Source organism: Biomphalaria glabrata, chromosome 5, assembly GCF_947242115.1.
Source record: "Biomphalaria glabrata chromosome 5, xgBioGlab47.1, whole genome shotgun sequence".
NCBI lineage: Eukaryota > Metazoa > Mollusca > Gastropoda > Planorbidae > Biomphalaria > Biomphalaria glabrata.
The window spans coordinates 48,040,954-48,066,512 of record NC_074715.1 but is presented as its reverse complement, the minus strand read 5'-3'; the positions used below and the strand labels follow the sequence as shown (position 1 = coordinate 48,066,512).

Genomic DNA, 25,559 nt, shown 5'->3' with positions numbered 1-25,559 from the left:
AGAATTTAAGTCATTGGTTAATATGCATGACTAAATGCATGACGCATAGGACGTAATCATCTTCTTTTTTGAAGTAACGTCTGTATTGTGTGTGTAGGAGGTTTGTCATTAATGAGTATGTTTTCGTTTTTCATTAGGTTGAAAATGCTTCTGATGCGGTGCAGGACTTTATGAATAGATTGAGCCAAAACAACCTAGAGACTAAAGTAGGTCAGAACAGTCCAGAAAATGACGTCATTGTTACTGGCGACGAGAGTGATACAGAGTAGATCTATTCTTTTTTTTTTCTTTTTTTTTTTTTTTCATTTATCTCTCTATAAATACAATTCTTTTTTTTTTGTAAGTCGAGGCTTACTCGATATTAGTAAAGCTCTTGGCTTCAGAACCGAAGAGTCTCAGGTTGAATGTCGGTGAAGACTGGGATTTTTAATTTTGCGATTTTTACCCTTCCCCCTTTCCCCTGAGTTCACCCATGGGTGCCTGTTGTTGAAAAGTAAATACGGTTGGACTTGTGCTGGCCGCATGTCAATCTTGTTGACCGTGGTCCACAGAAACACATGACCTTTCCATCCTCTGCCCTGTAGATCGCAAGGTCTGAAAGTATTACCACTAATTGACTGGTAACTAAAATTTCAGAAGTTTTGGATGAAAAAAAAATAGCACATGGAAAGATAAGCCAATTAGCAAGTATTATTAACATGCTAAAGTCTACAGAATTGTTTCAAAATAAAACAAAAGCTAGACAAGATAGTCAAGAGATTTCAACGCAAGCGTGTTGGTGGCCCATTATGGACCTGTCGTAATTATTTGCTTACAATCTCAAGGGGAATTACCTTGAAAATTGTCTATTGGTATCCACGCACAGATGCGGCTCTGGATTTCAACGTATTTACCTAAGTATGACAATTCAGCACAGAAAAGGGCCCACATCTTGAATTTATTATTATGTTAGAAACGAACGAGTATTCATTCTCTAGCTCTGCCCAAGTGGAGTTAGTCATTAAAGGGAACATACAACTAGCAGGAAATGAGAAGGCTGACACACTCGCCAAGAGTGGGAGAACAAACTCACAAGTAAACTCTGCACTCTATCCAGAAGAAATTAAGAAATTAATTGTAGATAAAATAAATGAGAAATGGACGAGCTCTCATCCAAATCACAAGAAAGATGACGCTTACTATAAGCTATCCCGACAAAACCAACGTCTAATCTTTCGACTCAGGACCGGACACAACAGAATGCGACAACACATGTTCCGGAAGCTCAAAATTGGAACCAGTGAAATCTGCCCATGTGGAGTATCACCAGAAACTGCCGACCACGTCCTCCAAAACTGCTCTCTTTACCAAGAGGCCCGTATAAGACATTGGCCCCAAATCACCCCAATAGAAAGAAAACTATATGGAGAGCTCCCTGATTTGGAAAACACTGCGCAGTTCATCTCATGTATTGGTCTCGTCATATGAACAGTCCAACATAACAATGAGAACGAGGAAGAAGAAGAAGATTAAAGGGAAACAAAATTCATCGTAGTCCCTTTATCAGTTTCCACTGAGGAACTTTCTGGTGATGTGGCAGGTCTGCAGCAGTACCGCCCTCTGACAGGCAATGAGAATCTTCTTAGGAGTGTTAAGGGCCTTGAAGGTATCTATAACGTCAGTTGTTATTATTCCCTCGGTTGATATAACAATGGGTGATTTTGTTATTTTAGCTAACTTCCATAAACGCTTAATTTCCAAGCCTGGGTTTCAATATTTTCGTTGTTTTTCCAACTCAGTTTTTCTTAAATTATGAGACAGTGGTATGGCGATGTCAATAATGGTAGCGATTTTTTTTTTATCGATGAACAGCAGATCATGGCGATTAAAATCTACCGTTTTATCGGTCAAAATAGTCCTGTCTCAGTACAGCAAATGATCCGTAGACTCGAGAACCTATTGTGGCTAATATTTGTAATAAGGAGGAGTATCTTACCGATCAAATTATCTGTCAAAACCATGTGTTGGTGTATTAACTATTATTATTATTATTATTACTATCTTTATTATAACACATTCTTGTTATACTTTGTAACTTGTCTACAGTGAAAAGGTCAGCATGGCTGACTTCCTGGACACTTTTGACGACAACTTTGATTTTGATCAAGATAATGTTGAAGATTCATTTTACGACGCGGTAAATACACTCACGTTTTATAATCTGTTATGTTCTCAGGTATGTATTGATGACTTTGATTTAGGCTACAGTTGAATTGAATTGGGTTATTGTATTTCAGAAGATATATCTGATGACCCAATATGCAAATGTATGCCGGAGATCCATGTTTAAGTAAAAAGGAAAAAAACAAATTTCTCTTTACGAAACAATTTTTAATCCTTCCTTTGGAAATCATAAGAATGTTGAATACACACTAAAATCCAAATAAAATAATAAATTCACTGTGACATGGTTACTATGAAGCTTGACACTTAAAGACTGCACATTTACATATCTTATTTAGAAACCGGAAGTTACGGGAAGATAACTTCCTGTTTACACTTCGCTTGCCACCTAGGCGTGTATACCACGTGACAGAATACGTCCTGATCAAGAAGTCGAAATAAGACGTCTCCAACGTTAACCGCAAGGATTGTATAAGACGAAATGGCTTGTTCTTCTCGTTGACAGACAGACAGACAGACAAATAGATACATACATACATGCATACATATATACATACATACTGTTGTAACTCCAGTGGCGGACTGAAAGGGTTAATGTGTGTGCGGCCTACTGATACACACGACTCAGGCCAATCACACAGGTCAAAGGCTGTCGATAGACAAGGGACAGTACTGCTAATAACCGCAAGTATGACGTGTGTTGTGGTCATGTGATCAAGAGCCTTCACGGTCGAGAGACAGTGTGTTTACAAGGACAGTTAAGTCCAGGACAGCAAGGCAGTAAGGACTTGTGGTACCTTTGAGTCCTCGAAGATGTAGCTGTACGAGCTAGAGAGACTAGTAATGTTTAGTTAGGCAGTTCTGTTAAGTTCAAGAAATCATTTGAATTTGATGTAGCCAATTGCGTTGAATAGGCTGTCGATGTATTTGTAAATTAAACCACCACTTTGTTACTTGAAGCTCTTGTTGTCAAGTTCTTGTGTTAGATGTGCTGTGTTGTGTTATTAAGTAGTGTTTGCTAAAGGCCTGATTGAGAAGATCGTAACAATACATACATACATACATACATACATACATACATACATCATACATAAATAGATAGATAGATAGATAGATAGATAGATAGATAGATAGATAGATAGGTAGGTAGGTAGGTAGGTAGGTAGATAGATAGATAGATAGATAGATAGATAGATAGATAGATAGATAGATAGATAGATAAAAGGTTATTTGCATGCCTGTTAATACTCTTGTCAGAATAGCCCACAGAGCTGGGAAGCGGTGGCCAACAGGTCAACGATCACCACATTGGTTGAGAATTTTAAAGATGTATACAGTTTTATGAACATGTAAGTAGGCCTGGTCCTAAATTGTGGTCAATGTGTATGTATTATATAATAAGTTTGACTTTTGGTCTTGTTCGCTTTTAAAAAAATCAATATTGCGAATTAGCGATCCAAACAGACAATTATTCTTGAGGAAACTGTTTCATTAAAATGTTTATAATTAGAGCATTTGTTGTTCGTGCTTTATATGTTGCTGAGCGTGTTTGTAAAATGTTTGACATGTTTCGGATGTTCCTTCAGAGTTGAAGATAGTTTACTTCCTAGTCCAAACCTCCCGCAGGACGACGGGGGATGGGAGCGGGCAGGGTTTGAACCCTCGACCGTCGATAAATCCGAACGACAGTCCAGCGCGCAAACCGCACGACCGCTCGATGCGGTGTCCAGTTGCGATGACAGATTTATTGGATCGATTTACGAATCCATACTCAACAATATTTGAGGCATTTTACTCTAATAGTGTTTTCTCTTTTCAATTCTCAGGGGACTAAAGGGGCCAATACTTAATACACATCTGCGGTCAGGGGTAAAGTAACTTCTATTTTGCGATGTCACCGTAGGTTCTAAAGTGTGTATGGTTCTGGCGTGTAGCAATGTGATTGGATTCTCACGTGAATTTCACATTACTTATATTGAGCACAGCAACGAGATCGATATCTAAAATGCACTGAGTTGAGATATAGTTTAGCTAGGGATCAAGTTATAACTGATACAACTACGTTACCAATAGAATACTGTATCAAACCCACGTCCACTCTCTGATGAGCTGAAGTAATAACTGTCTAACACGATGTTTCCCCAAAATATTTTCTTAAAGGAACACTAGCTCATTATGAGTATTTAGTGGGTTAATTGGGATATATATTTAGAGAGATTAAATCACGTGTTGAAAGCTTTTTCTAAATTTAACTCTTATTACTTTTTAAAAACTAAAGTGTCGTATTGAGAAGTATATCATTTCAAACTCTATGAGTCGTCACAAACTAAATGATTTTTAACAAATTTCACGAGTAATCACAAACTTTATGAGTCATGACAAACTTGTCTATTTCACCAAACAGAACCGACAAGAAATCTGTGGGTCATCAACTCGGCGACATGCTCAGGCAATGCTCGTTCGCTACAAGAAAATGCGAAAGGTAACTTTGTTTTTGAAGAACTTTTTGCACTTGTACAAAGTCTGTACAGAGATTTGTATCAATGGAGTCATATTTCTAAAGAGCAAGCCTTTGGGTGTATCCGGTATATGGAACGATAGACTGATAGATAAACTAAATATAAAGCTTGTTGTGATTTTTGTAGAGCATTATAATTCAAAAAATAATCGAAATGTTAAAAAAAAGAGTAGATTCGTGTGAATAGATTTCGTATGGATATCTCCAAGTGTTTTAATATATTGGGTCAATTACATTGATTCCGCCATTCTTTTTTTATTTAATTTAAGACTTTTTTTTTTACATTTTGTTACTTAATTTCTTTTTTTTCTGTATACTCTAGAAATTTCTCCCAGTCAACTAATTCAGACTATGGAAATTGTTACACGATACAGGACGCCCGCTATGTTTCAAAGAAAAATGGCCCATCAGGGGGTTAGTATTTGCTTGAACTATGTATACCGCTCAACGTTATTGTTTAAGAAATGATAGCGTCAGAACTGTCGCTGTGAATAAATTTCCATGCTGAGTTTAATCTTGTTTTGTAACAATGCCAGGGCTGGAACTGATCCTCTACCTGGAGATCGATGAATACCTGCCTTTGATAACAAGCGGTAAAGGAGCCCATATTGTGATCCATGATAAAAACACTGTTCCACTGCCAGAAGAGGAGGGAATTGCTGTGTCAGCTGGTCAGCAGACGATGATTGGTCTTAAACAGGTTTATGTTTCTCTATTCTACTTTAAGTTAGAAAGCTTACGTTAAAATAAAACGTTGACCACCTAGGGGGCCTATAGTCTTCCTCGTGTAGTTATGTATTGGCAGTTGCGCTATTTTAAACAAGATCTCTCCAGATCCTTCAAATTCATTTCGAATGGCCAAATGTTTTCTTAATATCTGTATTTTTTTGTTTTTTTTACGCCATTGTTTGTTTTACTTATTTAAGACATCCCTTCAGAAATGATATTATACAGTTCTAAATTATAACTCCATGCAGGACAGCAGGACTCACATCCATTGTGACGAGGGTCGAAATACCTTTAAGCATACCTTTAAGTACATGCCAACAGCGTTGTAATTGTGCAATTATAATTTTTCGGAAAGTGGTAAATTTTCATTTAATCCCAGCCGTGTAAAAGTAAAGTACTCCTTTCAGACCATCCGATATTTAGCCTTTAGGGCCCACGGTGAACGAGGGTGTCATGTGGCAATCTCAACGACCTACCACCATTACTTTCCCCAACTAATCGCCCGCTAGAGTTGGGTGAATTCCACCGAGATTCAAACCAAGTGCTTTACCACTTAGCCACCCCCCACCTCAGCCCTGATCATAACTGTGTAATAAGTATGAATTTTTGTTTTATAAATAAGCTGAAAATATGCCAATACAATAACGCTTTTTTTTAATAACTGATGTCAACACACTCTGTCTGTCTGTCTGTCGGTCTGGTACAAATTTTGAACACGTTATTTCTCCTATTTCACATACTCGGATCGTTGAGACTTTAAACTTTAATCATTGTTCCTAACAAACCACAATTGAACAATTTATTAATTAATAAGTGGTTTTTTAAATCATTTTGTGTGATATCGAAAAAGATTAAATAAATCTTGCAGTGTTAAGATATATGTCTGTAAATTGAAGTTATTCCCATAAGATATGCTTTTTTAAAAAAAGTTTTTTTTTAAGATTTTATTTGTTTTCAATAAATAGACACTGTCTAAAAGCAAAAAATATGTCGATACTATAACCTAACACTTTTGTTCAACTTGTCTGTAAATATTTAACTTGTCTTTAAATATTTCACTTGTCTTTAAATATTTCACTTGTCTTTAAATATTTCACTTGTCTGTAAATATATCACTTGTCTGTAAATATATCACTTGTCTTTAAATATTTCACTTGTCTGTAAATATATCACTTGTCTTTAAATATTTCACTTGTCTGTAAATATTTCACTTGTCTGTAAATATATCACTTGTCTTTAAATATTTCACTTGTCTGTAAATATATCACTTGTCTGTAAATATTTCACTTGTCTGTAAATATATCACTTGTCTTTAAATATTTCACTTGTCTGTAAATATATCACTTGTCTGTAAATATATCACTTGTCTTTAAATATTTCACTTGTCTGTAAATATATCACTTGTCTTTAAATATTTCACTTGTCTGTAAATATTTCACTTGTCTGTAAATATATCACTTGTCTTTAAATATTTCACTTGTCTGTAAATATATCACTTGTCTGTAAATATTTCACTTGTCTGTAAATATATCACTTGTCTTTAAATATTTCACTTGTCTGTAAATATTTCACTTGTCTGTAAATATATCACTTGTCTGTAAATATTTCACTTGTCTGTAGATATATCACTTGTCTTTAAATATTTCACTTGTCTGTAAATATATCACTTGTCTTTAAATATTTCACTTGTCTGTAAATATTTCACTTGTCTGTAAATATATCACTTGTCTTTAAATATTTCACTTGTCTGTAAATATATCACTTGTCTTTAAATATTTCACTTGTCTGTAAATATTTCACTTGTCTGTAAATATATCACTTGTCTGTAAATATTTCACTTGTCTGTAAATATATCACTTGTCTTTAAATATATCACTTGTCTGTAAATATTTCACTTGTCTGTAAATATATCACTTGTCTTTAAAGATTTCACTTGTCTGTAAATATTTCACTTGTCTGTAAATATATCACTTGTCTGTAAATATATCACTTGTCTGTAAATATATCACTTGTCTGTAAATATTTCACTTGTCTGTAAATATTTCACTTGTATGCTGCAGATTAAAATCACTCGCCTCGGAAATCCTTATGTTGCTTGCAAGAATGTTGACGACTTCTACCGCCAGTACAAAGTAAACTACACCAGGAATGTAAGCTCACTTACTCGTTTAAAATTACATCCATGCTCTCTCCTTTATAACCAGTGACCTAAGTGAGGAGGGGAGCCAGGCGCCTCGTCCCCCTCATTTCCCAATATAGAACGTCAAACATTTCGGTACCACGAAGCAGGACGTCTTGGCACAGGGGACGTTTTGGCGCAGGGGACGATTTGGGGCAGGGGACGTTTTGGGGCAGGGGATGTTTTGGGGCAGGGGACGTTTTGGCACAGGGGACGTTATGGCGCAGGGGACGTTTTGGGGCAGGGGACGTTTTTGGCGCAGGGGACGTTTTGGTGCGAAATGTTTTGATCACATTGTTTATATTCATTGTATTATTTCTTTAATGATGAATAATACATAATTATGTTTTGTATGTGTTTTTGCGTCTATTATTCGTGTATTGAACGAGAGATATTGTTATCCATTATTTTGGTCTCTAATTTTGTTTTGTAAATATTGTTAAATCATATTATAACAGAAGTGTGGGTTTCAATATTGTCCAAATCAAAAGGAAACAATGATAGATAAACTGATGCAGTTTTTAAGTGGAAAACGAAAAGGATTTTTTTATTTATTTATAGTCCTTTCAATAACAAAAAGGGAGAGAAAAGGTATAGCTTATGGGGGTGGGGGGGAATTCATATTAATATCATGGTCCCAGGTAAAAATCTTACATTTACTACTTTTTATATCAAAGATTACAACATCCAAGCAAACGTACCAAGGGATTGCGGAGGATTGCTGCGGGAAGGGATTGAACCCTAACCCTAACACATATCACTTGAAAATACCACACGACCAGGCAGCCATCCATAGTTTCATAATTGATATACAGAAGAGCATTTGATATATTATCCACCGGACACAATTATAACAATATGTTTCACATATTTGTTTGTGCATGTTTGTTTATGAAGTGGAAGATTTTTATTATCAAAAATTATTGTTTAAGTGATTACGCTAATTTACAGACAAAAATCAGTTTAAATCAATGGTAGGTAGAAAATCAATGCAATTTTTCGTTTGCACAAAAAAGAATTTATTTAATTTAATTACTTTGTGGTATATCCTGCTCTATATTTCAACTATGTTTGGGGGGGTACTGTCTTCAGTTGTTTCCCTTTATCTGTGCCAATAGAAAATCTGTCACCTAGATCGCCCTTAACCAAAATAATTTTATCAATTCAAATCTATATAAAAATTTTCCTGTTGAAATGTAAGTATCACTCATTATTCCTTAAAATGCCTTGGGAAATAGAAATCAGAGGATGTAATCATTTACGATTGGAAGAACTAGGATATATTTAGGTGGAAAGGGAAGCATATTATTACACTGGTCTCAGGTAAGAATCTGACTTATTATATATTCATGAAATAATCAAAACCTTTAAAAGCTAAGTGCTTCTTAAATTATAATCAGAATATCTCGCGCCAAAATGTACCCTGCGCCAAAAACGGATCGCGCCAAAACGTCCCTTGCTGGCGGTAGCACTATCACAGACACATCATTTGCCTATATCGCTTTCCCTTCTTTTCATCTCTAACTGTATTTTTATTAAAGGACGTAAACTGGAAATTAAAAAATCAAAATGTAAGCAAAAAGCAAATGACTGTTATTTACTTTAAAGTGAAAACAAATCCTCCAATCGCCTTAACACCTCAATTCATTTTGTCTACTTAACAGCTGTGTCAGAAAATGTGTTTCCTGAAGCAGATCTATAACGAGTGCAAGTGTCTGGACACAAGTTACTATTTCATCAATGTCCTACTCAAGATTAACGGAACAAAGACTTGCCTCACGTCTGATGGTAAATGTACACATTTTGTGTACAGAAGGACATATTAGCACATAGTATTTAACAAAACGTATACAGAAGTAGGTCTACAGATTAGTGCACAGTTATGCATACTAGAACACAGAAGTACCCAGTGCGCATAAGTACACAAAAGTACCCATTAGTGAGAAGTAGTATGCCTATACATTTCAAAATAGTAGTGAACAGAGGTATTTACTAGTGCACAGTAGTCCTCAGAGTACAAAGTAGCACACATTATTGCAGAGTAGTACACACTATAACACAGAAGTATATATAAGTGCACAGTAGTCCTCAGAAGTACACAGTAGTATATAGTATTGCAGAGCAGTACACACTAGAACACAAAAGTACATATTAGTGCACAGTAGTCCTAAGAGTACACAGTAGTACACATTATTGCAGAGTAGTACACACTAGAACACAGAAGTACGTATTAGTACTCATTCGTCCTCAGAAGTACACAGTAGTACACATTATTGCAGAGTAGTACACACTAGAACACAGAAGTACATATTAGTGCACAGTAGTCCCCAGAAGTACACAGTAGTACAGATTATTGCAGAGTAGTACACACTAGAACACACAACTACATATTAGTGCACAGTAGTACATACCAGTACTCATTAGTGCAAATATCAAACATTTTAAGACCGTAGCACATATTATTAGTTCAAAATGAGTTCACAGAGGTGCACACCTGTACGTATACGTGATCATAAGTACACATTAGGAGAGATTAGCAGTCATTTGGGAATTTGGGACCCATATTGCCAGATTTTATAGTATTGAATGACTAAAGCTGAGGTGTCTAGAGCTAATCTTTATGTATTAAGAAAATATCATACAATTGATTAATCTGTTGCTTAACTCGGATGTGCAAAATATGTAGATCATTATGGGGTCTACGACTCTACGTAGCTATTCGAAATACTTGCACTTTATTAATCTTGGATCTTTGAGCTCATTATTATCATATTGTTATATAGAGCCATCAGTCTTGTTTGCTTAATCAGTTATACAAAGCTTATAACAACTCACTATGTCTGTTTCTGTTACACATTTTGTACACGTTAGATCTCCCACTTTCCAGTCTCGCATCAACTTTTGACCATTATTTAGTGTCCCTAACAACAAAGGAATCTATAAAACATAATGACCAGTTTTTTAAATTATTTCTTTGTTAGTCAAATGTTATAAGTTTATCGTGTGTTATATAAATAGAGGAAGTACTAGACATGAGAAGATGAGCCCTGCGTAGAGAATTAGGTCATCGCCTAAAAATTGAAACTAACAATAGATAACTATAAAATATTTTATTTTAATAAGCACTTGTCTACCTCAGTGGCTGGAGTGGCAGTTTTTCATTAAGGAGGCCTGAGCCCTCGAGTTTGAATTCAAGACGAGAAAAATTTTTTAATCGCTTTGGTGAGCTGGGTGTCCTTTTTTTTTTTTTTTTTAAGAAAGCTATTTCTCTCCCCTTTCTGAGAAGTTTCTCCCTTTCAGTTGGATCAAGTTAAGAATTCCCTAACTCTTCATTGTTCCTAGGATGCATCAATCATAAAATTAACCAATTAATAGATTAATATTGGTAATTAATAATTTTCTATATAGAAAAGGGAAATAACTCTTACAGCGTTGAGCTATGTGGCTGTAAATGTGCAATTTTGCTTCTTTGACTTCTCCAGAAGTGAAGTGTGTAACGCGCATCAAAGTGTCGTTCAGGGGAGATAATGAGACTTGTGGCTGTTACAGTCCTTGTAGGTAGGAAACTGTTATTTTGTTTACATAATGTCTGAAGTATGTATCCGCTACTGAATACTTCTTCATATTTTTCTGCATCTCTTTTTTAAGTTTTCCAACTTTGTTTAAAATTTCTAAAGGTCAGATTTGTCTCTCGATAACAAGGTGCATTAACCCTGTTTTAAATTTAAAATGGCTAAAGCTTTATATATACGCTCTGTACACTATTTCCACTGTTGGAGTCATTATAGTATTGTAATAGTTTATCTGAGCGATATTCCATTAGCAGTAATTAAAATCTTCCACATGCCGACGTTCATAAAACTTGCCTTTCTATTTGTTTTCAGTGAAAGAATATTTGATACGTATGTGTCGTCCAGAACTTGGCCAAATAATGACTTGCTGGTAGGTATAACAGAATCTGTGTTTTAAAATTATACACACATTTAGAGTTGGTTTATTTCTTTTATTGAGACCAATGGCGTAGCTAGAAATTTTCCATCATTTGGGGGCCCGGGGGGCTTGACCTTTTGGGGGCCCCGTAATATTTAATTTTTAATATAAAAAAAAACACTAATTTGGGGGTCCCCCTCAAGTGTGCCCGGGGGAATTTTCAAATTCTCCCCACTCCTCCCCCCACATTAGCTACGCCACTGATTGAGACTAACTTATCAATATTAGATTGGTTATGATAAAATATTATCACTGTGTTATCCTATGTCTAGTCCCGCTGTACTTTTCTTTTTCTATTTTACAGTCTGTGTTAGTTAAAGATGTGTGCACTACAAATGTAGACATTTGCCAGAAACTGAAAAATAAATCGGAACTTGAAATTAGGTAAGCATTTCATTATATACTCTATTACATTAGACACGATATTACATTATATGCAATGCGACATTATACACAATACATCAGGGGTTCTCAACCTGTGGATCGCGACCCCCTCGGGGGTCAACTAACAAATTGTCAGGGGTCCATTGAAAATATGGATTTTTTTTTGTTGTCTATTTTAACGCAAAACTTGACACATAAAAAAGTTTTTTTTTCATTGGAATTTAAATTTTTTATTGTTGTTTGAGGATAGATGTTTGAGGATAGATGTTTGAGGATAGATGTTGCAGAAAGCTGAATCATAATTAATTTTAAACATTTTTAAAGTGAAAGCAGAAATAATGTTAACAGTCCAAACGTCACAAGACGCTAGCTGGTCGTTGTCTAGGCGATTAGGCCCGACTGTTGACGCTGGAACTGTGTATTTCGTGGCTTTAGCCCTGTCGCGATTGAGGTGTTTGTGTATACAACTCACATATAACTTTGTGTAGACAACTCACATATGACTTTGTGTAGACAACTCACATATGACTTTGTGTAGACAACTCACATATAACTTTGTGTAGACAACTCACATATAACTTTGTGTATACAACTCACATTTAACTTTGTGTATACAACTCACATATAACTTTGTGTATACAACTCACATATAACTTTGTGTAGATAACTCACATATAACTTTGTGTAGACAACTCACATATAACTTTGTGTAGATAACTCACATATAACTTTGTGTAGACAACTCACATATAACTTTGTGTAGACAACTCACATATAACTTTGTGTAGACAACTCACATATAACTTTGTGTATACCACTCACATATAACTTTGTGTAGACAACTCACATATAACACTGAACACCAGAATAATAGTTAAAAACACGTAGCGTATAACTTTATTGATATAGAACATACAATCATCCACAACGTTTGAAACATAGATACATCAATGAAACTGATAACAACTTAAGTTATCCAAAATGACTGTACCCACGCCAAGTGCCGCTTTGTCCCCACAGTACCCAGGTCACTCTGCCTCGATCAAGATCAGGTCACCTGGTCACGTGACAGTAAAATAAAAGGGAAAAATATACAGGTGCCTATTTCCTTTCCCAATAATAAATAAAGTCCAATTTAATTCAATAAAATAGATTAGAACCACAAATAATTAAATTAAAATAAAAATAGAAATAACAATAAAAAAAAATAAAACATTCCACAATAACTATGGCCATGATGGCGGGTAAGGGGTCAGTTGGGTCAACATTCCATAGCCATGCCCGTAGTGGACTGTTGTTGTTCTGCTACGCACTCACAGCGGTTTGTGACACCAAGTTAATGCCCATTTATGCATAACGTATCGTTACGCCTGGTCGTGTAGTAAAGCTCTGGACTGTCACCTATAAGGTCAACTACCGGTATTAATAAAACAATTGCTTCGTAAGTTAATGATGGATTTTAAAGTGCACTTTTTTTTTTTTTTCTTTTTTTTAGGAAACCTCAGAATTTGCGCTATTTATTTTATAAAGGAAACCTCAGAATTTGCGCTATTCAGTTTTAGCTTTATCATCATAGGAATCCTTGGGCTTTATGCCTCTTTTCTTTGCCTCTTTTTTTGGGCTTTATATGCCTCTTTTATGGGCCATCTTGCCTCTTTTTTTTTTTTTTTTTTTTTTTTAATATGTTTTTATTTGTAAGTTATCATAATTCACAAGTATTAAATCATAAACAATTGAAAAGTGATTAACCTAAAAATATAATAACAGTAATAGAAATATTATTTAATATCAAAGACATACTACCTAACCAATGAACCCCCTAAAGACAGAAAAATGATACAAGTATACTCTACTCCAGAACAATCAACACAATATCAGATATCCCTGACCCCCAACACCCTATTTCTGAAAAACTACATGAGCATTATACAGGTATATGAAAATCAAACTAGATAATTCTCTACCCTAAAGTCCATTATTTTCCTAAATGTTAATTCCAAGTGATTAGGGTCAAACACCTTATTATTATGTAGACATTTGAGCCAGGTAGCCCAAACAAGATTCCTGTATTCGGAAACAATAATCAAGTTAAAGTTATGTATCATTTTATTTTTTAGTTTTGGCAGCTTGTTTAAAATAATAGACAAGTTAACATTTACATAATTGCCACAGTTTGCTTCCAATAGGTCCATTACAGTACTTCTAACTTGAAGGAATAATGGACATTCCAAATACATGTGTTTTTCGTTATCAGCATTTTCAAGGTGGCATAATATACATTCACGGTCATTTGCCCGTCTTCTAACCATAGGGGTCATCCCAAAGATAAGTCTATAACTAATCTCTCTAGCTTTTGGTGGGATATGTTTACTGTGTAGGTTTATGAATGTGTCCTTGAATTCTGTCACCCCAAGAACTCTCCCCCACTTAATCCTATTCACTAGGCTTTCCTGTAACAGCTTTTTTTTTTTTTTTTTTTTTTTTTCATGATTAACCGGTATCTATTTTTTTTTAAACATGATTAATATATGCTTAATTACTTTACAATATATAATAATAGTAATGAAAATATTATTTAATAACAAAGACATACTACATAACTATTGAAACCATCAGAGACAGAAAAATGATACAAGGATTAGCATATCGTCAACTAAAGGATAACCAACCAAAAATAAAAGCAAATAACCACCAACACTTACACACTAAGTGTTATGTATGATTCTTTGGTTTTGTTGTGTATTTATTTTATAGTATTGCAGTATTCTATTTTTGTAATGAAAAGCGCTCAATTTTGTAATATATAGGCCAAAACAAATACGTTTTGAAAAAGGTTGAACAACGCATCCATAAATTTGAATTTTAATTCGTAACTTTGTATAGAAATGCATAACGTATTGGAAAATATTGAATTTTGGATGAACTCTAAGATATGTTGTTAAACGTAGTGCCTCAGTACTCCCCCATTTAGTTCAAGTGACCCTTCAGTTGTCTCCCCGCAGCTCTTGGACACTCTCGTAAGACATACACCACTGTTTCCTCTGCCTCCCCGTTAGTTTAAGCTGGAATTGAAAAACTCCAGAATGTTATTTGTAGTATTTGTAGCAAAGTCTCTTAAGTCGAATGTATAATGCCGAAAGAACTGTCATGTCATTTTGATAACTAGCAAGCAACCGAACTTTGTCGACATGGATACCCAGTAGTTTAGAGGAAAGGTTATGCAGATAAATGTTAGAGATTTAAAGATGAGTTTTTCTTTTGCAATCCACTTCCAACGACTGCGACAGTATATGAATGTATACAAGAAATTTGGTTCATTTTTGGGAAAAGTGGTGTGTGCACAGATGGTGCTCCTAGTAGGGTAGTATGTTGATGTGGTACAGAATGAGTCACCAAAAGTTTTCGGTACTCAGTTTGTGATTCATCGTCGAATATTAATATCAAAGACAATTCTACTAAAATAACACAAAGCAATGAAAACCGTCAGTGCAAGGATCAATTGCAATTTGCCTCGCGTCTGAAAAAAAAAAAGTCCAAACCTTCCAAACGAAACTTTTAATTGGCAAACCATATTAGAGAAAAATAATAGTATATGTTCCCAATCTTATCTCTTTGAGGAAAATGACATTGAACTTGACAAACGAATAGAATGACAATTTTGTGAAAGAACACTTGCTAAAGCTTGCGACAAAATTTCATCCAACTTTCAAAATGCACTTAACGTCCCATATCCACCTGCCAGAACTCCAACTAAGGTTAAAGTTGAAGATGTTTAGGAGACAGAAATAGTTAATGGAACTCATTAATACGGATGCAGCAAAGCGTGTCTCTATAAGTTCACAAATCTGGATCAAGTGTTTGCAGTCATGTCCCAATTTGTCTGTGCTGCACCTCCTTCTTCTTCAATTGGTAGAAATACATTCATTTGCATAACAGCATGTACTGAAACTCGTTACATATGTATGAAATGTGACTAGTGTGAATAAGAAATAGGAATGTAAATAAATGCAAGACATAACGATATCATTTCATTTATGCGTGATTTGACGATAAGGAGAGAAATATATTTCAAGAATGTAATTCCATTTTGTTTCATGATTAAACATAAAGCTTTGGCTATGCAAATCATTTTTAAATTAGGCCTACAATTATAATTTTGTTATAATTTACTGTTGGGGTCGCGGCATAGTGAGGAATTGTAAAAAGGGTCGCCGAGTAAAAAAAGTTGAGAACCGCTGCAAAATACTCAATAAGTCAATTAATTATTGGTAATTAATTATTTTGTTTAATTTCGAATAAGGGAAATAGCCTGTGTATTACTTGCATATGGATATATAGATAAGCTTTGTTTTGTTTATTTTTTTAATGGATTTTTTTAACTTTTGATTGTTTTGAATTGTAATAAACGGCCACGTTTTAACGATCAACCTAACCCTTTGTTTTAATTTTATACTTCTTCAGCACTGTATAATCAAACCTTTGAATTAAGTATGCTTATAAAATAATTATTTTCAATTAAATTACGAAGTAGTTCAAAAGTATCATACAACAAATTTGTTCTCATTTTAACGTTGTCGAAATGTTTGTTTTCTACTCTGGGATGAGCTCCCAAACTTCTCATTCACATTTCTTTAGGTTCTCTTCTATCGCTCCTACATTTGCCCATATCTCTTTCCCTTTTTATTTTAACACAAACTGTATTCTATTGCTTAAAGAATGTAAACAAGATTTTTAAATAAAAAAAAAAAACAATGAGCAGAAAACTTATTTTTACTAAGTTTAAATATTCCAAATAAAAGGTAACTAAAAAAAAATAGTGTGAAATTTTTTTATTATTTTACAATGATCACTAACCAAAATTAAATCTTAAAATTTGTTGTTGTTTTTTTTACTAACCCACTCAGTCTGTCTGTCTGTCTGTCTGTCTGCAACAAATCTTGTACCCCTTATTTCCCCTACATCTCAATCTTGGATCAAGTTCAAACTTTACATAATTATTCATGGGCGAAAACAATAAACGAATAAATAAAAATAAACCATTATTTAATTACTTGGTGGTAATTAATTAACTTTGTTTTACATAGCAAAAGGAAGATAGATCTTTCAATATTGAGATATATGACAGCAATTGTGCAGTTTTTCCCTTATATAAGTTTTTACTTTCAATTTAATTTTATATTTCGCTTGATTATTTATTCATTGATTTCAGAGAGAATTTCCTGAAGCTCAATATATTTTATAGGGATTTAAATTACGAAGAGCTTGCTGAGCAGCCCAATTACGAAGTAAGTCGTTGAGATTTTTTATGCGCATGTACTTGTATAGATTCTAATTGTAAAATAAGACAATAGCATAGCTGACTTAAGTTAAGATTTGATTTTTAATGCATTCACTTCCTCTTCGCTTCTAATGGAGAAAGAAAAAAAGTAAGCTCCCAGATTTCCATCAAACTTTCATGTGATGGACGACTTACGCCGTTTCATTCACGTTTATAATTTTAGCCTGGCGGTTCAGCACCCTTCTGTCGATTCATCACGCCCTTGTGATTCGGCACGCCACTGGTGATATAGCACGCCCCTGGTGATTTAGCACCCTCTAGGCGAATAAGCGTTCCCCTCACTATTCAGCACCCTCCTGGCACAATCCTGGTGATTCAGCACGCCCCTTGTGATTTAGCGCCATCCTAGCTGATAAGCACTCCCCTCCCGAGGAATGAGCCCCCCCCCCCTTTCCACCTGGTGATGTAGCAGGCCTCTGGTGATCTTCACCTTATACAAATCCCATCCAGTGTAAAATTTTAAGGACATGGTCAACGTTCGACAACTCTTTCACAAATTTTACATGCAAAATTAAACATTTCTCTTCACATAATATATGAGTGTCACAGTGTGTCTGTTTAGTTATAGGATTCACATGTATGAGTGTCACAGTGTGTCTGTTTAGTTATAGGATTCACATATATGAGTGTCACAGTGTGTCTGTTTAGTTATAGGATTCACATATATGAGTGTCACAGTGTGTCTGTTTAGTTATAGGATTCACATATATGAGTGTCACAGTGTGTCTGTTTAGTTATAGGATTCACATGTATGAGTGTCACAGTGTGTCTGTTTAGTTATAGGATTCACATGTATGAGTGTCACAGTGTGTCTGTTTAGTTATAGGATTCACATGTATGAGTGTCACAGTGTGTCAGTTTAGTTATAGGATTCACATGTATGAGTGTCACAGTGTGTCTGTTTAGTTATAGGATTCACATATATGAGTGTCACAGTGTGTCTGTTTAGTTATAGGATTCACATGTATGAGTGTCACAGTGTGTCTGTTTAGTTATAGGATTCACAAATATGAGTGTCACAGTGTGTCTGTTTCGTTTTGGGGGAATCGGGATTCTCTCTTACTCCAAAGAATAAGCTCGAGGTATCTATTTTTACTGCGATGACTGGACTGTCCTTCCATAATTTATTTGATATGTACCCTAAATGACCAAAAATAAATGGCTGTATAAAAATAAATATTTATGAAATGGAAAAGAATCCAATGTCAAACTTTTTAAAATAATGTGTAAATCATTTTTGGCCAATTTTGCGAATTTCTTTAAAGCATACAAATAATATTTTATATGTTTTTTGTTTTTTTTTATATAGATTTTTCAACTGCTGTCAGACTTTGGTGGAACTATGGGATTGTGGATTGGTCTTTCAGTATTAAGCTTGTTTGAAATTATAAATGTGATTTCGGAACTCTTGTATTGTTTGATCTGCAACAGAAGACACAGACGTAATTAACTCCAAGATTGGGGCAAATACCCTCAGCCACCTGACACGACTGGTTGTTACTAATATCTAAATAGACGAACTACATAAACCTTTTGACCAAACCTTCTTTCGAGGAAAGAAACTGATAGATTATTTCAACTGTGTTTCAAGCAACCAACGAGACATGAAATTGTGGTCAGTGCATTTCCGTATGGAGGTAGAGACTATAATATCTCCAAGTCCTTTCAGTGTTTACGTTACATTGTATTTCTTTGCCATCTAATTCTAAACATAACATTGGATTTTACAGGAGGATATATATATATATATATAACGGTTTTTAATTTACACTCATTTCCATTAACAACTGCATTCCAAACAATACAACTATCTTCTGCGTCTGAGGTGACAACTTAGTGAGGTTAAGAGCAAGCGTAGCGTGAGGTTTGAGGACCGTGTTCTCCTACAGACTGAATCACGCGACCTAAAAATAGCAATACCATTGAGGCCGATGCGAGGAAAAAGCAAACAGGGACGTCTTTGGTATCACCTGGCAACGCAACTTCATGGAGGATCTCAGGATAGTGAACATCAGCATGGGAAAAGGCTGCAAACATTGCTGGAGATTTCTATGAAGACAGCTTGCCGCCCACTACGCCGGAAGGCCATGGAGGCTCTAAGCCTAAGTTTCATGTGACTAGTTACTGCTCCATTATAATCTTTTTGCAGAACTGAAAGTCATGCTAATAAGGATAGAGAGGTGTGAATAATAGTTTTCCTAGCAAAGAGGAGAACTTGCAGAAAACTGGCCTCCATGGAGAACTCTATTTCAGGCCTAGCATCATTTCAGTCAGAATCGTTTTCGTCCTCTCCCTGAAATTAACTGATATCCTTGAACCTCACTGACCAGATTCTAGTTGGGGATTGAAGGGCTTATTTTGACAAAGATTCTAATAAAAAGCCGGCAGATATTGAAGATCTCTTTTCAGTAACTTCCCCGGGCAGACGTATTGATTCATTGAGCCTAGCCGTTGAGCTGGAGTATTATGTGAACAGTTTAAGAGATGCCTTGAGACTAAAACAATTAGTTACTTGGGCTCATTAAATTTAAGTACAAATTCGAAATGGTGGACATTTAAACATTTTGATAAGTTCAGCGTTCCTCCAGGACTTGAACTTGTGACCCATGACTTGATCACAACAAAAGCTCGAGATTGCCTAAATCGAAAAAAATATTTTTAGATAAGAAATATTTTCTGTTGATTTTGTATACCGGTTGTTGTATTGGCATTTATTATCTGTATGATTATTATAGTGTGATAAAGAATTATTACTGTTTAATAAATAGATCGATTTGATTCTATGATCAGCGACATTAAGAAAATGTACCAATAAATAATGTATGTGTGTGTGTTTGTGAGTGTAGAGAGTGATCATGCTGTGCACGAGATTATTTATCGTATTAATGGTTTTGCATTACCGCCAGCGGACAACGGCTTTGTCTGCAGGAAATGCGGGAAAATATGCAGGTCGCAGCTGGGTTTGGGTTGTCATGTGAAACACTGCACTCATCCTTAATCTTCGGAATCAAAGACATTGATATTGCAGTCAACTATTTACATGAACTGATGCTTTGTTAATTCACTAGATAATTGGTTTTTAAACAAATGACTCTAAACTTAAAACTCAAATAGATCTCTGACTATTGATTAGTAGAACTAATGGTTTGGCTTGTGTAGCTATGGTAACTTAAATGCATCAAACACGAAGGTTTATTTACAGGTACACATTGTTGGCTTTGATGGTGTACGGATTGCAAACAACTTTACCATCGAGATCCTTTTAATTGTTAACTATTCAATGCTTCAAGTCCATGCAAGTCCATTCAATTTTGTAAACGAATCTACACCAATTTGCGATTAGAGAAAGAATAGTGAAACGCTTTGATCTCTGATGGATTTCTAGCAAACATTGTTTAATGTAATCATTTCATTTGTTGCTTGCTTGTAATGGACCTCATTCACAAAAAACGAACGGTCACGTGATAATATTTATACAACAACGAAAAAAAAACCTGTCACGTGATAAGCAGTGTTGATTAAAATTAGATCGTAATTTGTATAGAGGAGACAGAGAAGCACGTGACTCAATGTTGTTTGTTTACGATTGGTGAATGAGGTCCATTGTTGTTTCAATGATTTTTTTCTGTAAATACAACTGTGCCCTGAGTCAACACAACATTTAGACGACAACATGGATCATGAGATCACGGGTCAGGTAAGTCAAGGGTCAGTGGTTTAGTAGCAGTCGGCCTAGGTTCAATAATGTCATGTTAAGCCCTCCTCCAGTAAGCTCAAAATTGGAACCAGTGAAATCTGCCCATGTGGAGTGAGAATGCTGACCATGTCCTTCAAAACTGCATTCTTTACCAAGAGGCCCGAACAAGACACTGGCCCCAAAACACCCAAATTGAAAGAAAACTATACGGAGAGCTCCCCACTGTTCGTCTGATATATTGGTCTAGTCGTCTGAACGCTCCAACATAAAAATGAGAACGAAGAAGAAGAAGAAGAAGAGTGTGACAGAACCCAAATTGAGCCAACTATATGTCATGTGAGAGAATGCATGTCCAAGAAAACAGACAGTACTTAAAACGCTGTCCTCAAACCTCGGATCATTTGAAAGGTCCATGTTATTGGTCAACAGTGTACCTTGCTAGGGTTCAGAGTCACGTGCTGGGTCTTCTTCCAGTATTCTGAACGTGTTTTGTTCGTCATAAGTATAGGGTCAAGTAGAAACAGGTTTCTGGACAGTGAAAACAAAGTCCTGGATACTTCCGACACGCGCTATTCTCCTAGAAATGTATTACAGCCTCATAGACAATTACGTTTTTTGAAGAACGTTTGTTAAGACCATTGCTGGTCTTACTCACTAGGAAATAAATTATGATCTCGAAGTCAGTTCACAGTTCAAAATTGTGCATACTTTGAAGTGTTTGTATATTATTATGACTTATAATTAATCTGCTGTACACTGTTCATATCCGCCGAATCTTAGAAAATGTTAATTGTCAACTCATACAATGAATTCGTGAATATATACAAGTAAATACATTCCGTAATATTAAAAAAAGAAAAATTAAATAAAAATAAACATGATTTTACCTAGTAGAGTACCTTTACATTGTTTACATATTTATTATTATTATTATTATTATTATAAAAACGTAACTCCTTAGAACAATGTTGAAAAGATAATTTCATTGTTATTTCCCTTTAATAGATTTCATACTATGTGCCATGGCCTCCTTCAGTCATAATAACCAATGATCATGACATAGAAATGAATACCTAAGCATTTGCTATGGTCAGAAGGATGCTCAGGTAACCTCCTCTCTACACAGCTGATGTGTCCAAAGTAAGGGCAAGTGCCGATACACTTTGTGAAGAGCTGGCTATGTCAGGGTGTAACACTGTGTGCTGCAAGCTGCCTACGGGTCGTCGGTTCCTGTTTTTTTTTCCTCAGGGTAAACTCCCGAAGCCTTTCCCATGTTTAAGTATAGATGCAAACAGCTAGAAGAGATTTAATTTCAGAATTTTTATTCTCCTAGGTGGGAAGCCAACCAAGGCTAACGAGTCTCTCCAGCCCAGAGCTTAATGGTTTAGGTGCCAGTTACTCGCGTTAGTGATAACAGTTCTGGTTCATACTAAAGTAATAAGATTCACATCGATTAGTTATTATGCATTTTTGAAAAAGCTACCAGAAATTTAATTTAAGAACGATAAATAGACGATACAAAAATTACAAATACTACATATCACCCAACCTTTGAGCCAACTAGAATAACCTTGTGTATTTTAAGAAACAAGAAACAAAGAATTTTAACTAATATATATATATTTCAGTTACATCTGTGCTAAAAATATATTTGGCTTCAATTTTGTAAATCTTACAATAGTAACATTAAAATATGTAAAAATTTGAAATATTTAAATTCTTACCTTTTCGCACAGTAAAAACAACAAAAAAAAAAAAAACTTAGAAGAGCCTCTTTGGTACTTTATTTGTTGTGGGCCGGATGCAATAAACCCCTTTGTGGGGTGTTAAGGCTTCCGCGCGGTATTGATTCTTGGAAATATATCTAGTGTAGATCTACGTCTGACTGGAAGTAATGCGTAACTCAAACTACTTCAGTAACACCGGCGAAAGGCCGAAACAATCAAATATGTAGTCGACGCTGATATGTTGTTCTACAAATATGTTTAATTATCAAGAAGGGAATCGTCCGATGTCAGCTATGTCAGTAAATCCGTATATCTATTCTACTGCTCTGCAAGAAGCGTCTTCTTTGTAGCGTCACTTAGAGCGTTCTTGTTTTTTAACCCACTTTACGTCATCGTCGCTAAGTAACACTTTCACCCTATTCCCGAAACAAATAACTAATTCCTAATCATGTCATAACAGGGTTAAAGAACATCAGATGGCTAATGAAAACATCAGACAACTAATGGAAACATCAGACAGCTAATTAAAACTTCAGACGCTATAGAAAACATCGGACAGCTAATTTATACATCACGTGACGAAATTGTAAAGCGAATCGCCTCCCCTTTTCAGCTAATACTGGGAGATCATATCATTGAGATCGTATAATTATTAATATCCTTTTCTTAAAACACGGTATTTCCCTGTGCATATAAGGCATATAGGAAATCGATACTAGCAATAGGAGCTTAGTTTTAGATCGATGCTGTAACCACGTGTTCAAATTACTTTATATTCACACTTTTTGTCATTATACGAAGTGTCAAGCAACAGCTTCCAAACACATGAAGAACAATTTATTGACAGGCAACCAGAAACTGTTGTCTTCGAGAACTAACAATTATATTCATGTGTATGCTTCCATGTGTCTGGTGATGCCTATCGGTTGCTAACGGTAGCACCGAACTGCTAGACTAGTAGACATCTAAACTGCTGTAGGCGTATTATATTTTACCTTGCAACACTTTAACTTCTTTGTTAACAATACTAAATATAACTTTATTACAAAATAGACAAATTTCAAATTTAGATTAAATAAATAAATGTAACAGACTTTAGTAATAATAATAAAAGAAGTATTTGGAACAAAATCTGACTCACTACAAAAGCACGTCTTTTCACTCTGGCAATCTGGAGTCGTCTGTAGAATCCAAGACAATTTACGACAGTATCTCTTATCTTGCATCATTCACACGGCATAGCCACCAACTAACTTCTCACCGTCACCATAAAAACACACACACACACACACAGACCATAACACAATCTCAGCCCATAATGCTTGGCCGGATACTTGGTAGACTACTGTGGCTCCAACCAGAGTGAATTGTTATGACTACCTTTGAGGATGATAACTCTAGACCAGGGCACTGCATTTCTTTCTATAATTATCAACAGATGTAACAGCAGATCAAAGCGAAAGCCATAAACGTTATGTTTTTAGTGTTTTGATTCGTTCACCTGCTTGCCAAAGAGCAACTCAATTGAAGAAACTCAACTCATTATTATAGGAACTAGCAGCAACTAATCACTATGAATAAACTAAAAGCCTTATTTATATAGATCGTAAGTCTACATGTTACTAATCTATTGCCCAGTCAAATATAAACATCCATCCATTGGCCTCCTTCAGTCGTAGAACGACTATGGTTCAACTCAGAGCAAGTGAGATGAAAGCCTGGGCATTGTTTATGGTCGGAACGATGTCGCCCACACAGCAGTTCCCCCCTCTCCGCGCATGTGAACGGAATATCCAATACAGTTTGGGATCAGTAGCGCCGCAGGATCTGCCAGGCTGTAGCACGGTGTGCCACAGTCTGCCTAAGGGTCACCAGCTCCGGATTTTTCCTCAGGGTTGTCTCCCGAAGCCTTTCCCGTGTTTGAGTATAGCCGCACGGCAGCGGAGATATGAATTCAGAGTTTTCCTTCTCCTAGATGGGTAGCCAACCAAGGCTAACGAGCCCCTCCTACCCGAAGCTTACTGGTTTGGGCGCCAGTTGCTCGCCTTTGCCCCTTCTCCTGTCTGTGGTAACAGTTCCGCCAGGCTCAGTAACTGAGCCACACGTGAATATAAACAACGAGACTGATAAAATATCATGCTATTAACAAATCTAATTAGTCGATCTGATTGGTCCTCCCTGCTGGTCAGCATGTAGGAGTGTATACACACAACTGTATATCTGTCATCAATACTGCTACAATCACATTCATTAAACTAGAATGAATTCACTGAACTCTGCCAACTTCTACCTAGTTCCTTTCTGTAACCTGCCACACTGGTATCTATAGATGATTGTAGTGTATATGGGTCTCTTTCGGCCTGTGGGCTTCCAGATGACCAGGCTTTCACCGACGGGCCAAGCACCATCCAACAAGAGGTCCATCTTCCCCTGGGTCCGCGACTTCTGTTCATTAGCTGTTAAGTGTTGCTGTTTTTTTAACAGTGTAAGGGAGATAACTCTACGACCAATCCTCCTCCCCTTTTTCCGCCGGAAATATATTTTTTTAATCAATAGTACAATAGTCCCGACATCTAAACATTACTTAATTATGAAACATATATGGGAAAAAAGAAAGATACATGACAGGTAGGCCTGCTATATAATATTTTATATCAGTTTACACTATTGAGAAAACCCAAAAATCACCACAAACAAGAAAAACAAGAAAAATATACATAACAAACAAAGTTCATTATAAAACTAAAATGAACACTGATGTATACAAAAAAAAATAATTTTTCTAAATGTTCAAACCGATATCGAACCCGTAATTTTTGACACCATCAGCTGCT

At 35.6% G+C, this 25,559-nt stretch overlaps 1 protein-coding gene across 2 annotated transcripts in view; it reads left to right on the top strand.

The window, feature by feature from the left end:
- LOC106053252 (amiloride-sensitive sodium channel subunit alpha-like) overlaps window positions 1-21,885 on the top strand; it is a 28,566-nt gene extending 6,681 nt beyond the window's left edge. For both annotated transcript variants that reach the window (XM_056028579.1, XM_056028580.1), the window contains exons 4-16: window positions 138-265; window positions 2,086-2,176; window positions 3,421-3,512; window positions 4,568-4,645; window positions 5,004-5,095; window positions 5,218-5,381; window positions 7,471-7,560; window positions 9,254-9,377; window positions 11,072-11,147; window positions 11,474-11,531; window positions 11,884-11,963; window positions 17,173-17,248; window positions 18,611-21,885. In XM_056028579.1, coding sequence (XP_055884554.1) covers window positions 138-265; window positions 2,086-2,176; window positions 3,421-3,512; window positions 4,568-4,645; window positions 5,004-5,095; window positions 5,218-5,381; window positions 7,471-7,560; window positions 9,254-9,377; window positions 11,072-11,147; window positions 11,474-11,531; window positions 11,884-11,963; window positions 17,173-17,248; window positions 18,611-18,751 — 1,290 coding nt within the window. In that variant the 3' untranslated portion in view covers window positions 18,752-21,885. The remainder of the gene's footprint in view (window positions 1-137; window positions 266-2,085; window positions 2,177-3,420; window positions 3,513-4,567; window positions 4,646-5,003; window positions 5,096-5,217; window positions 5,382-7,470; window positions 7,561-9,253; window positions 9,378-11,071; window positions 11,148-11,473; window positions 11,532-11,883; window positions 11,964-17,172; window positions 17,249-18,610) is intronic.
- The last annotated feature ends 3,674 nt before the right edge of the window (window positions 21,886-25,559 follow it).